The sequence below is a fragment of the Tympanuchus pallidicinctus genome, unplaced genomic scaffold, assembly GCF_026119805.1.
Source record: "Tympanuchus pallidicinctus isolate F22 unplaced genomic scaffold, pur_lepc_1.0 scaffold14, whole genome shotgun sequence".
Taxonomy (NCBI): domain Eukaryota; kingdom Metazoa; phylum Chordata; class Aves; order Galliformes; family Phasianidae; genus Tympanuchus; species Tympanuchus pallidicinctus.
The window spans coordinates 16,650,457-16,664,607 of NW_026294659.1; the positions used below are offsets into that span (position 1 = coordinate 16,650,457).

A 14,151-nucleotide genomic window follows, 5' to 3' on the forward strand; every position below is an offset into this window, starting at 1 on the left:
CATACTGCACTTAGCCCATCTTCCTTCTCATACATTGCTGCTGTGTGTCTGTGATGTTTAAGCTGATGCACACTGCAGGAATTTCTCCTTTTCATATTTATATGTCATACTTGGAGAGCAGTGCACAGAAATTTGCAAAGTATTGTTATGAGTGATGAGTAATGTATTTGAATGGCTAGGATTGCCTTGGTACTTAAAGACTTCATGTAAATACTGATATGCAGTTTCATTTATAAACAAAATACCTTCCATTTCTGCCCTTCTTCAGCCATTTCTCTTATGCGTTGACCCAAATTAAATGCTTGTAACAAAGCAGTTGCATGTCATGAAATGGTCTTCAAAAATGGTTATACGTTGCTGCTTGGTTGAGTGGACTGCTCTAAAATTGAGCAGTTCAGCATGCTTGCTTTAAAATTACTTCTTCCATGGTTGACTGTGTTATCTTAGCATTCACCATCAAAATCAATACACATAATTATATTCAGAGACTGTCCTGGAAGATAATAAAATCACTTATGACATGACAATCTTAGTTCTACTCAAAACTCTGCAAGGTCTCTTGAGATCTAGTAACCTCTTCAGTAGTTAGCATTGTCTAGAAACAGGAAAGATGTATAACACTGCATGTAAAATTTGGGGGCATTCTGAATTGTGATGCACAGGATAATGTTACAGGATGGTTACAGTTATTTTATTGCATTACTACTTTATGATGCAATTATTTTTATAGAATTGTAGGTATTACATAATTACCTTTTCCCTAAAAGTCATCACTAGCAAAGATAAAAACCTTGTCCTTTGCTATTATGGCCAACAAATTGAAAAGTCAATATTTAAAATGGAAAAGTGAGAAGAAAATTTGTACTTGTACATGGAGCCGTGTGGTTCCTCTTTTTCTTCCTTTCATCTGCCTCTCACTTTCTGCAAAAGTTTGCTATCTGTTGTTCTGTTTTTAGTTCTGAGTTATTCTACGAAAAACACGTATTACAAGGAACACTAAATATATATATATATATATATATAAGAAATAGGGAAGAGAGGATGTGCACCTGCAGTTTTTATATGGTATAGTGCTTTGGTTTAGTGGCTTCATGAGCTGCATTTCAGCTGGCTGCACTCTCCTTTTATGAGTGATAGAGCTAAAAAGCAATCCCCCAAGTTTGTTAGTTGCCTCAGTGAAAATTAAACATTCCTGCAAAAGTCTGGTGTGTTCAGAAAAGGGAACTGTGAGGTGGCTTCGGAAATGATTGCTGCAAGAAGGACGGGTGAGGTTTTCTGGGAAACTCAACAGAATGGATCAGAGATGAGTGTTCTTCCCTTGCATATCATACTCCAAACTAAATTTTTGATACCTTGCCATGCAATATTGGTTGGATTTATCTGCAGAATTAAGTATTGTTTCTTGTTCAAGAGTACTTAATTTTTGTATGAAATTAAAAATCTTGCCATAAATATTCAGAAATGGATGAACAGAAATAAAACAGAGATAAACATATTTAGTAATCCAAGAGTCTACCATTTAAATCCTGCTCCAAGTGATGACTTACAGTTTTTTTTCATACATGTGGACTGTCCCATTGGCTCCACTATTGTGATTTATGTGCATATTTAAATGTTTTCATACATAGATGTATCTCCAAGACTCACTGTGATATTCCTCACACATATGTAAACCCATATTTTCATAGCCTAAATTTCAACAAAGCTCTTGAGTATCGTCTTATTTTCTGCCTTAAGATTTAAGTGATACCTTGCCAACTACCTCTGGCACTTGCTCCTGTTTAACTCCACGCAGCCACTGACTGCCCAGCCCTCCCATTTGTCAAGCATTCTCTATAAGGCCTCTCTACCCTCAAGAGTCAACAGCTCCTCCCAGCTCAGTGTTGTCCAAAAACGTAACCAGTATACCTTCAATTTCTACACACATCCAAGTTGTTTATTAAAATATTGAAGCGGCCATCAAATGGAACCCTGTGAAATCCTGCCAGTGACTGGCCACTATTCTGACAGAAGCCCATTCATTATAACCCTTTGAGCCTGGCCCATCAGCTAGGTGTTCACCCATCACATGGTATTTTTGCCTAGCCATACGCTGGACATTTTGTCCAGGAGCATACTGGGCTTTGCAGGAAGCTAAAATATTACATCTACTGGCTTCCCATAGTCAACTAGTTGGGTAACCTTGTCCTATAAGGAAATTAAGTGAGTTAAACGGGACTTTGTGAATTCCACTTCTCTTAATTTTATGACAAAGCTCCTGAATCTGTTCTGTAGTCTCCTTTGCAGCTTGCAACAGAACTCGGCACAGCTCAGCAGAGCTCCTGTGAGGCAGCACTCCTCCTCCACTTACACACTGGATGGAAATTTCCAAAGCGATGTTTAAGGTCTGGAGGCGAAACTTTTGAAGCCTGTCATGCAGCAGCAGGCTTGGCTCGAGCCGCGTCTCAGTGCACAGCGACGAGTGCCATGCCCACACTGCACTTTTCGCGCACATCATCCCGTGCGCACCGCCATTCAGGAGCCTGTCCCTGCGGCATTTCTGCCTGCTGTAGTAAATAAGGAGCCGGCAGTGGAGCCGATCGGCTATCAAAGAAGAGAATGCTAAGGGAGAGCGAAGAGAGAACTTCATGGCGTGAGGGGGGGGGGAAGTGTTATTTGTCCATTAGGGCTCGGGTCCCGCCCGATGGCCCCGTACGCGCCCTGACAGGACCCCCCCCACCGCCCCCAGGGCAGCGGGCGCGTAACTGCCGCCCCCGCGCCCCCGCCTCGTGCCTTTCCCCGACTTCCGGTGGCGGGAGGCGCAATGCGGAAGGGACGGCGGGGCCGGAGCGGAAGTGAGGTTGCCGCCGGCTCCCGCGGCAGGGAGCGGAGCGGGCGGCAGCTGGCGCGGCCGGTGAGGAGGCGCGGTGTCGGCGGCGGGGCGGGTCGGCGGCACCGAGGGCGGCTGTCGGTACGCGGAGGAGTCTGCTCGGCTGTCGCTGTCGCGGGTGTCGAGCTGCGGAGGCGCCGCGGGCGCCAGACAAGATGGAGGCTCTGTTAGCGCCGCGGGCGCCGGGCAGGTGGAGGGGCGGGGGCTGCTCGCCCTGTGCCGCTGCTTGGGAAGGGAGCGGGGCGGCCGGGACCGGGCTGTGTCGTAGTAGAAGAACAGAAGGTCGGTGCCGCTGTCAGCTCTGAGGTTACCGGCATGGGGCTGGGGAAAGGGTTGGGAGCCTGCTCGCGGCTTTCCGGCAGCTCCTCTCCGCACTGTGCATTTGTTCGGCTTCAGCCCCTAACGTTTGGGTGAGTTGCTGGTGGACTGCGGTTTGTTATTGCTTTTTCGTCGCTTCGGAAGAAGGTGTTACCTTTACGGCTTGTCAGAGGTCTGTCTCGTGCGGTGCTGCGATTTTCTAATCGTCAGCCGCTGCGAGGAAGAGCTTAAGTCCAGCAGAGCCCCGCTTTCATTTATAAAGCCAAATCAAGCGTAGGTTATCGTTTCTGTATGGTCTTCCAAAGCCTCTTAGCAGCTTTACTGTTTGAAATATACTGTCCTTTTGTACAAGGTCAGAATGAACATAAGGCGTTGTAAAACTGAAGCTCCTGGCCTTCTGTGTTCAGCAGAAGGTCGCTGCTGCTCTCATGCGTTAGTGGTGACTAAAGGAGAATGTCGTCTTCAGCTTCACTGAGAAGAAATCTGGTTTAGGTATTGCAAAAGAAACTCTGGTTGTTCTGGAGGAGATCTTAAATAAATCCTTCATGCTGCTCTGGGCAATTATTTTTTTGCTACATTGGCATGTTGTCTTTAACCTGTCTGTAGATATATTTGCTTTGAAACATAAGGTAAAACAAGTCTCATGAAGTAGAAAGAGTGAGCGTCTCTTTTTTTTTTTCTTTCTTGTTAGATCTGTAAAATTCTTAGGGAAGAATGGAAGTCAGACCTGTTCAGCAGAAGGTACCTGGAAGCACAGGAAGCTCTCACTAACATCATCTTGTGTTGGACAGGACTGCCGCCGATAAAGACAAAATGGCTTTCAGTAAAGGATATCGTGTCTATCACAAGCTGGATCCACTCCCGTTCAGTGTGATAGTGGAAGCCAGAAACAGAGAGGAATGTCTCATGTTTGAATCTGGAGCTGTGGCTGTCCTCTGTAAGTTGTTATGTTTTGATAAGTATAGTAAAAATGCTGGCAACGTTGCGTAAGCTGTTTGTTTTTATTTATGACAGCTAAAGAAGAAACAGCAGTTCTGGTTTTTATTTGCTAATGGAGATTCTTGTGATTTAAATGGAAGAAATTTTTCATATCTTTATCTGTTGGAAAAAGAATTTTACGCATTTAATTAGATTTCATCATGAATATGTATTTTCATGTATACAAAATATTCTTCCAATAACTGTCAGTGTCTGCTTGTCTTTGGTTCTGAACAATTGTCTGCCTTTGAATACACAATGACTCATTAAAAAGCAAAATCTGTGGTGCAGTTTTATTACAAAGTGCTGTATTCTTAAATGGTACATCATCTTAGTTTGTTATCTCACTTTGTATTATGACTTTCATGGCTTTTTTTATTTTAAAATTGATGTTGCACCTTTTTTAGCCGATCACCATACTTTGCATGTTAGCTTGTCTCGTAATAACATCAGTCAATGTTTGGAGCAAGTTGTCGTGCATTGCAAGGTCATGTTTACATGCTTTCAGTGATAAATGCATGTTTTTTCAAGTCATAGTTGAAAGGGGGCTCTGAAACAAGAAGTGCAGAAAAGATCCTCAAAGCCTGTTGATAGGGTCTAAAAATGTACTTTGGTTTGTATTCTTCAGTAAAAAGGCCTAAGCACCAGATTGCAAAGAGTTCCTAGGCTTGTTTTTTATTTCTATGGAAAGCTTGGGTACTGCGGATGTCCTTCTTTTGAAAGGATCAGTTTTTGATGAGTTAACCCTGGTGCCTGGAGGTTGTGATGCATTGCCTGCAGCCTTACAGGGCTCACAGATGGGCGGTTATCTCCCCATAGGCTGCTCTGGCCCAGAGAGGGTAGAGTGGGCTGAGCTGGCAGCGTGTCCCCTCCTACAGCAAGGCTGAAGTTTAGAAGTGGGAGTTCCAAAGCGGGATTGGAGATACGTTCCCTTATCTTTGGTATTTGCAATTGTTTGTGTGCCTAATGTGTTTGTGGGCTGTGGTGTTGTCTGTTAATGAGGCACCTGGCTGTCCCTGTGTCCTGCAAGTTAAGTGCTTCGAAGTCAGGGCATACGTTGTGCTGAACCGGCTGCGTGAGCTAGCGCTCTCCAGCTTGTGTCTGCCATGATCAGTCTAGCAGTGGGACATGCTAGCACTGTTGGCATTACAAATGAAATTAACTCATATGATTATTCAGGTCAAAAACAATGAGTGCTTTCTTCCCATATTTTGAGAATTGTTTTTAACTGATACAGTTTCTTCTTAATGTATATGCAAGTTATCTTGCCAGCAGTATTTGAAAGGTATTGTGTAGTTTGTAGTGGTTTGGGCTGGAAGTAAGTGTCTTAGCATGAAACTAGAGAACATGCTTAGTGAGATCAGTACAGTATGGGAAGAACGTTGTGAAGATTTATGGAAAGATTTTATTTTAGTACATGTTTAGTAATTAGTGCATTTGTTTAAGGTACTTAAGGAGGAATCTATTCAAAGTAATATATTCATGGAAGTTATGCTCAAAAAATCAAATGAGTTAAAGACCTCTTGTGCTGTGATATAATGCAGGTAGATAAGTAGACTGTCTTCTCTAGAAATTCACTATTTATATCTGTGTTGAAATTCTGCCCTCTCTCATGCTTTGGGTTGTAATCAATCAGGAATTAAAACCCGAAAGAATTTCAGAAGCCTAGCTCTTCTTGAGTCCTGTACTTAGTGATAGCTTGTTACTACTTTGTAAGAGTAGTCCTTGGTATTTTGATTGGTAGTTTGCAATACAGTAAATATTTATGCCTAGTTGTAAGTAGTTACTCTAAATACTGTTTACAGTAACTTAAGATCATGAACTGCTTAGTCTGATAGGTGGGCTTATTTTCCCAGTGTGTTAAGCTGTGGCAGTTTGCTTTAATTCATTTAATCCATGCACCTAAATTCTTTACTGAATGGTTCTTTTAATGATTGAAATAACCTTGATTTGATAGCAGACTTAGACTATTTTCCTTTTATTCTGCTAGCGTTTCACTTTTTTTTACATGTGTTTCAAGGAGTACAATGATCAGCACTTGGTTAAGGTTTGTTAAGTACTACTCCATCTCTTTATTGATCTCAGAACTTCTGACCGGTTTTGGACAGAAACCACTTGGAAGTTTCTACTCTGTAGCCTCACAAATTTCTGCATGTTGGTACAAACCTACCTTCTCAGCCGATGTTAATGAGAAATTCTGAGAAGATTTTCAAGATGTTTTTTAAAAATCCATGTAAACAGGTAGAATAATGGTCATTTATGCATAAATACAGAACAACATGAATGCAAATTGTTAAAAACTTTTGGTTTTGCTGATGGAAGTAACATCTTTGTGGACTACAAAGAATGACAGTACAGATCTTAGGCGTTTTTTCAAAAGGTTTTATTAAATACTGGAGATTAGTTGTTTAGCCTTATGCCTGATAATAGCTGCTGCCTGGCTGTAAAATGCATAACATATGTACAACCCAGTGAAATGCACTCAGAATGGAAAGTGGTTCATGTGACTCAGTTCTGAGAACCTCAGTGAACCTCATCTTTTGGAATACGCATGCACAGTATTGTAGTAATTACAACTTGAACTGGGCTGAGAGAAAGGAATGCAAGCTTACCAGTGCCTTAAATGTCATCTTAGTGGAAGTCCACCTGTCATTTTGCTCAGGGAAGGATAAGGATATTAACTTTCACCCCCTCAACGTTCAACAAAGCATTGCAAGATAATTCAGGGAGTTTTGTTTGGCCTATGTATGCAATGCTCTACAATTCATATGCTGCATGACTTTTCAGTGTGTGTTGTATTTGTGCTGAATGTGTTATTCAAGAAGAAAGGAGGAGGGCAGAAGGGGTTGTTCACAGGGGTTATTGTTGCATAATCATTCAGTCTTAAAATGGAAGCAGTCCAAGCCATGCCTGTGCTGGAAGTGCTCTGTGCACTGCTTGTAATGTGCATTACTCAGTGTTAGTGCGACCAAAAGCTCTGAGAAATGCTTTGCTTGCCTTACATAAAAATACTGAGTACCTCTTTGATCAGATCACTCCTAGTAGCAGGTTAACCCAGGATATTGAAGTCTGAAAGGATCCTGCCAGCTTGCTTCTCAAGGCCTTGTAAGAGCATTCGGTTTTAAATGTCAGCAGCTTGACTGTTTCTTTGTTTAGCATTTACCTGGAGGATCTATTTTTTTGATTATTTGGCACGTAAAATAGGTGGTCTATTTATTCTCTGAAACAGGAGTCTTCAATGAGGTACCTTACCCGCAGAAATTTCATTGATTAAACAGGAAAGTGTTCTCTTTCCCTGTGCCTCCTCTCTGGTGAGTCACAGCAAAAGGAGTGGGAAGCTGCTTTTACTCCTGTTGCTTGTGATGGGTAAAGGAGAATGTTCTGTCATTTGGGAAAATACTGAACCCTGAGCACAGAGAACTGCAGCTTTGCGCGCATTTTTGGAGTTTGGTCCCATGCAAAGCTGAGAAGAGAGCAGGTGTGAACAGGAAGAGGCACCATGCCCACCCTGAGCTTTCCATAGAGCCAGATAATGGAAGAACTGTCACAGCCTACGCCTGCTGCGGGTGTCCCAGCGCTATCACCCATTCACATTCCACTTCAAACACTCTGATGCACTGCACTGGGAGGAGAAGTACCAGATAGGTTGTATCTATCCACAGCAGCAGACAGGGGTGTGAGCATTTTGCAAGAGGCTCTGGGTTGGTGATGGTTTAGGAAACTGAGCTACCCAAAAAAGAAACATAGCGACAGATATATTTGAGCACCGCCCATGTGTGTGCATAATCATAAGGGGGGTAACACAACATGCAACTGTGTGATATATTTTTTTTTTCCCTCTTTTTCTTTCTCACAAATAATGCTAGTGCAGCATTTTGAATGGAATCACATCCCCTTAAAATTAGGGAAGGAGGCTATTTCATTAGAAATCTCTACGTGCTATTTTTCATAATGGAATACTTCAAAATAAGGTTTTATATTTGCATATATATATCAGTGCATCTGTGTGTCTTTGTATATGTGTGTATATGTGCGTATACATAACCACCCTCCCTCTCATTACTGTTTTGACTAAATGTAATCTTCTGGGCTACACCTACCTGCTGAACAATGTCTTAAGATGTTTTGGAAGCTGCAGGGAAGTAGCAGTGATGGTAGACATTGAGTGCAGCCATGCTGCTGGAGGAAGATGTCATCTGTCCTCTTGTCGTCAGAACTTTCTCTCCTTTCAAATCTGCAGAGAAGATGCTCAGCTTATTACTTTCCAGGCATTTCCAACAAAACTACATGATTCAACTAAGACCAAACATGTTAGCCTAGCATGCTTGGAAAAGTTTTTACTTAAAGTAAGAATTCTCCTAGGAGATCGGTGGAGGCAGTAATTTTTGTCTGGCATAATGAATTTGAATGGCATAATGGAGCTATAAAAATTTGGTCCCCAATTCTCGGACATTCCCTTTTCAGTGCAGTATGTTTTCATTTCAAAGTTAGCGCTGGAGCAATAGTAAAAGGCTTGGCTTATGCCCTACTAGACTTGCAGTGAATGATGGTTCTTACTAATTAAATGGCTGTTAAAGTTAGTTTACATACTTCTGAAATTACTCTGACATAATTTAGAAAAACTAATTAACGTCTCTACATTTCAGATAGGTTGGAAGACTTACTGCATGCTAGCATGTATTTAAATGGAAAATCTTGTAATTGTACATGGTATTACAAATTAACCTGTGTAGAACTGACTTATACAGGCAAAAAGCTCACCTTTGTGTAAGATACTTCGTATATTTTAATTGAAGCAGTTGGTAGGGGGGAAAAATGATACACTATTGTTGATTATTAAAGCTATAGCTTTTGTTTTCAATGAAAAACATGTACTTGAGTCAGAAAGCTCAAGCGTGATTAAAAACTGTAGGCTGTTAAGTAGGCCAGCTTTATTTTATTTTTTTTTCCCCAATTTTCAGTGACTAAAAGGTAAATTTTCTGAAGTTATTAGTAGGGTAAATTTGCACAATATTGAAATATAGTTTTAAAACAACCATTCATTTTATCTGCTAATCTTTTACAAACTTTTTTGCCTTATTTCAATCAGTGTATTTGTTGTGTATTATTTAAATGTAATTGCTAACATCTGGAAATGTCTGTGGATTGTTTTCTTTTGCTTTTTTTTTTCCTTTTTGGGTAGAGGTGATTTGTTATTTGGTAGTTTCTCCCCTCAGTCTGAAGACATCTCTAGATGACAGCATTGTCTGTATTTTTATTTGAAATGAAATAATATACCTAATAATTTGAATTAGTCAGTAAAAGGGGGAAAAAAGTAATTGTGCTAATTCAAAACAGTTGTATTAGTTATGACAGATTTAAATATCAGCTGTCTTCCAATTTGCTGTGAATCTATTCACATCAGTGAAGTATCAAAAGGGTCAAAATGGGTCCTCAGTTGGTTGAGTTATAAGTGAAGGTGGTGACTTTAATGTCTCCCATATATGGTAATATTGAACTATTAGTTTTCATTTAAATACTGAAATCTTAGTTGTCCTAATTTGTCGAAAAGCTTGAAAATCTCAATCCTAAATGCTCAGCTAAAGAATAATAATAATAATAATAAAAAAATTAAAAATCATACATTTTTAAATTTTGAACACTTTAAAGTGGCAGCTGCATGATTTCTTTTCCCTCTTCTAACTTAAATAAGAATGATCCTGTTTCTGAAGGAGCTGCATGTAATTCCAGGAGGTATCCCATGTTCTAGTTGGAAGTTGTTGCCCTGGTTCACGTGTCAGTGATACCTTGTGAACCATTGAGAAAAGAACTGTAGAGAGCCTAAAGGAGAACTCTTAATGTGACCATAGCTTTACAGTTCTTGTAAAAATTGTGAAACTTTTTTTTTTTTAGGGGAATTAAGCAGAATGGATTGTGCCTCTGAAGTTGTCCCAGAGGCAGGGTTTTTAATGGAGTTTCCTTTGTGTAGCAGTAAGACAGCTGATATAATCCCTGTAAAACAGTTTAGTTAGTCACCTTTCTTAAATGCAAGTCATTGGCTGATAAGATGCGATATTGCAGATGCACACAAGTGAGACATGGCCATTTAAAAAATACTATGGCCTATTAATTTTTAATAAGTATGACTTATTTTATTCCTTTTCTCTTGACACTGCAAAGAGTCTTGATGGCTTTCAGTAAGACTGCATTAAAACTTGACCTGAAAACCGCATTAAAGATGTTGTGGTTTTGTTGTCTCTTTATTCTATTAAATAACAAGTAATAGAAGAATACTGCCTCATAGTATTTTCTTTCCATCTTTATATGCAGACACTTAAGTTATGTCTACTGTTAAGTGCCACATACTTTGTAATTTAGAAATCTGTGAACTTCTGCATTGCAGATGAAGGTTGTCATTCTAACTGCAGATTTCTGTCTTCAGAAGTTGTATGCCTTGACTCATTCTTCGTAGTGTTTGTTTAGCTTGTTTTATTTTGCTCAGATAGCTTCAATATTTGCTTACATCCAACTAAATATAAATAAATAGAAAGATCTGTTTCTGAGAGAGAAGTAAACTTGTTAATTTGCAGGAGTTTCTGCTTTCTTTGAGCAGATGTTTATATCAGCTGCGTGTTTTTCAAGATATGGAGCTCATAAATCAAAGTCAAAGGGGTACTCATGGCTGCAGGCCAGCCCATCATTTGGGAAGAGATGTTCTCATTTGTTAAAAATGTTGCAGAAGAAATGAGGAAACACTCTTGGAAACGTTGTCTTCTTCTGTCAAGATTGCCTTAGCTTTGCCTTGTTTTGACTTCTGTGTAGTTCACACAGCTGGTGATTCCAGCTTTTGGTAGAGAGAAGTGTTTGGCTTTGCATACTCTAGATACAACGTACTATAAAGATGAAGTTTTGTCCACGTAACTTTGGTATTTCATATGCTCTTCTGCATCCAGCATTATCTGAAGGTTTTGTGCATTCTGAATGAAGTGAGAGGGAGCAGATCTTCAAAAGTTGTAGGGAGAAATCAAGTAGTTCCAGAGTGTTTCTGTTGTTGTTCAGCCTGTTATTACTGAGGGAGATAAAGACCCACAAATTTAACTTAAGCATCATCAGAAATGGGAAATGCAATGTGCAGCAGCTGTCAATAGTAAATTCCAGTCTGGATCTACTCTGGTCTGACTGGTTGCTTGTGTTTGTTTGATGTTTTGTGGTTTTTTTGAGTTTTTTTTTTTTTGGGGGGGGGGGGGCGGTTTACCTTTAGCATCTATGAAATGAAACTCATGCTTTTGCTTATTAATGGTGGAGGCACTGGTTTAGGAAATAGTTTCTTGTAAATGCGTGATGGCTGAGTGGACTTTTGGTCTAAACCACATGAACAGCTACTGTTTTAATAATAACAAAGATGGATTTTGTCAGGAGACCAGCAGGCTGGTCTCAGGACACCACAGCAGACTTCAGGACCATCAGGCCCTACCCCAGCAAGGCTGCAGCAGGGCTGGGCTACCAAGGCATGTTGATGTCCCACCCGTGTCTGATCCCTGTGGCCCTGGCCATCCCCCTCATCAGGCCTGATCCCAAATCTTCCACAGGCTGATGTCGTGGCCTGGCCTCAGCTAGTCTTCATGGAACCTGGAGCTCTTCTCAGTTGCCTTACTCCTTGCCTGGGGCAGTGGGATGGGTCCTGGCCAGTGAGATCCCTGCCTGTAACTCTTGACTGCCAGGGAGCTGCAGGTCCTCACAGTGCCCCCATAGCTCAAGTGAGGAAAAGAAACCAAAAGGGAAAAGAAACAGTTTAGCTGTGGAGGCTTATGTGGTAACCATTTGTTGTCCCTTCAGTGGTTGTGTGTACTGGCTAGTATCAGTCGTCCCTACATCAAAATTCTTTTAAGATTAATGAATGCTGACAGTGAGAGGTGTCACAGAATATCTTAAGGTAGAAGGGGCCCACAGGGATCAAATCCAACTCTTTGCCCCACACAGGACTGCCCAAAACTTAAGCACTACGTTTGAGTATCATCCAAATGCTTCTTGATCTCCATCAGGCTTGATGCTGTAACCACTTCACTGGTGAGCCTGTTACAAGGCCTGACTGCCCTCTCAGCATAGAACATTTAGCTGGTACCTGGCTGGTTCACTCAGTGAGGGAGGACCTTGCCTTAGGATTTCAGTTGTGTTATAAAGCTGTGTGCCTTAGGGGAGGGTGGTGCAAATGCATTGAAGTTAAGCTGCAGAGCTCACACAAGAAAGGTCTTCAGAATCCAGGTTGCTTCTTGTAGGGCATCATGGATGTTGATTTCTTGTGTTTGAAATTCCCCTTGTGCTTGAAGTCCAGTTCTGGGAGGCAGAAATGTGGGGACAGGTGAGGAGGGCCGGAACAGGGTGATCTGAACCTTCTGAGGCATTTGCCACTTTCTTACGTGAATTTTGGCTTTAAAAAAAGACAGCATCAGCCAGTGTGTGAGAGAGAAGTACTTAAGCTCTGACTGTGGAAGAGTTCACACTCAGACATACTGTAATTGAAAACCATAGCATAAAACCTCGGTGCTTTGGGATAGTGCCTGGGAACTTGGCTGAGATAATAACAGTTGACTGGCTACAGTAGGTTTTTCTGGTTTCATTTTCTCTTTGTTTTTGCCACCTTTTACTACTTTATTAGTCTCTCTTGGCTTTTTTTATAGATCTGAATTTGCAAAGCCCACGCTACTTAATTCACTTCAGGCATTTATTTATTGAGGCTCAGCAAGGAGAACAGGCGCTCTGTGCAATGAGAAAAACAGAGTTAATCCACAGAAGACAAAAAAGCCATTGTTTTATGATGTTGTTAAATGCTGCCAAGCTCCCCTAAGGAAAAACCTTGCAAAAAGATATTAGTTGGAAAGAAAACCTCATCTATCCTTAATAATTTGAAATGCGGAGGAATACAGCCGTTTTCTGCCTACCAAAAGATGAGTTTAGAAGAGTGCATTAATCTCACTGAATGCATTATGGAAAAATGGATTGGAAGTTTGAGAGTTGTTCTTCCCAGCCTGATAGTGTTCTAGTTAAGCAAAATATGGTGATGCTGATAAAATCACTTTGTAAGCAGTGTGTTTGTATTAGTTGTGATTTGTAACACTGTGGATGAGGATTTTGGGAACAATCCTGCTTCTACAATTCCCTTTTTCTTTGTTTCTACATTCCAGAATACAGTGTAAATAGTTGAAGAAGGATTTTAAGTGCATTTTATATATTGAGCTAGCTTGGATTTCAAACTGAGGTTGAATAATTGTTTCATCTATAGAGTGGACTAGAATCTCCGTTAAAAAAACTGGCAGACATTTAAACAAAAGGCATATAAACTGGTGCACGGGCAGTGCTGTGCTAAGCTTAGGAACACTCAATAGGAAGATCCACAACAGCTGTTTTAAAGAAAAGATAGCTAACATGAAATAGGACACAACATTGTGCCAGAGCAGGTGTTTCAATTTACACTTTTCCTTGTGTTGATAGTGAATCGAAGTGAAAATTTACTATTTTTGAGGAAGGAGAAGGTGCTGATCCTTGATGACCTGCAAATCTCAATTGATCCAGTGGCACAGCTGGAATTGTCAGCCTTTGTGCTTCAGGAGCAGACTCAGTCACGAGCAGCAGCTCAGGACAGGTGGGATCCTGTTTCTGCTGTGCTCTGCAGGCTGTTGCCTGGCTCCACTGCCAACCTTGTTTGCCTGGTTTTCCGAGAGCTGATTAGAGTTCTAAAGTATGTATACTAAAATTAACTCCTAGGTAAGTAATAGCAGATATACTTCAATTTCTTCTAAAATCCTACAAATCCAATATTTTTTTCTGTGGAAAAAGACTTGGATTTTAGATACTATCACCTTTTGGCCTCAGAAGACTTACAGTTTCCTTGGAATATAGTGAAATCTGATTGAAATATGTTTGGGATAATCTAGTTGTCTGGAAATAATATTATTTCATAATTTTATTCTTGGAGAGTATGGATTTATTTATTCAGAAATAAAAAGCAT

General features: G+C 40.7%; 1 protein-coding gene across 15 annotated transcripts in view; it reads left to right on the forward strand.

Moving 5' to 3' along the window:
- The first annotated feature begins 2,760 nt into the window (after positions 1-2,760).
- Positions 2,761-14,151, forward strand: part of SYNJ1 (synaptojanin 1) — a 60,265-nt gene continuing 48,874 nt past the window's right edge. For 8 of the 15 annotated variants that reach the window (XM_052673916.1, XM_052673915.1, XM_052673917.1 and 5 more), the window contains exon 1: positions 3,979-4,124. In XM_052673916.1, the coding sequence (XP_052529876.1) occupies positions 4,001-4,124 (124 nt within the window). In that variant the 5' untranslated portion in view covers positions 3,979-4,000. Of the gene's footprint in view, positions 2,951-3,037; positions 3,152-3,258; positions 3,280-3,878; positions 4,125-13,814; positions 13,907-14,151 lie in introns of those variants that run through there. The other 7 variants (XM_052673918.1, XM_052673923.1, XM_052673919.1 and 4 more) reach the window with 7 other exon arrangements.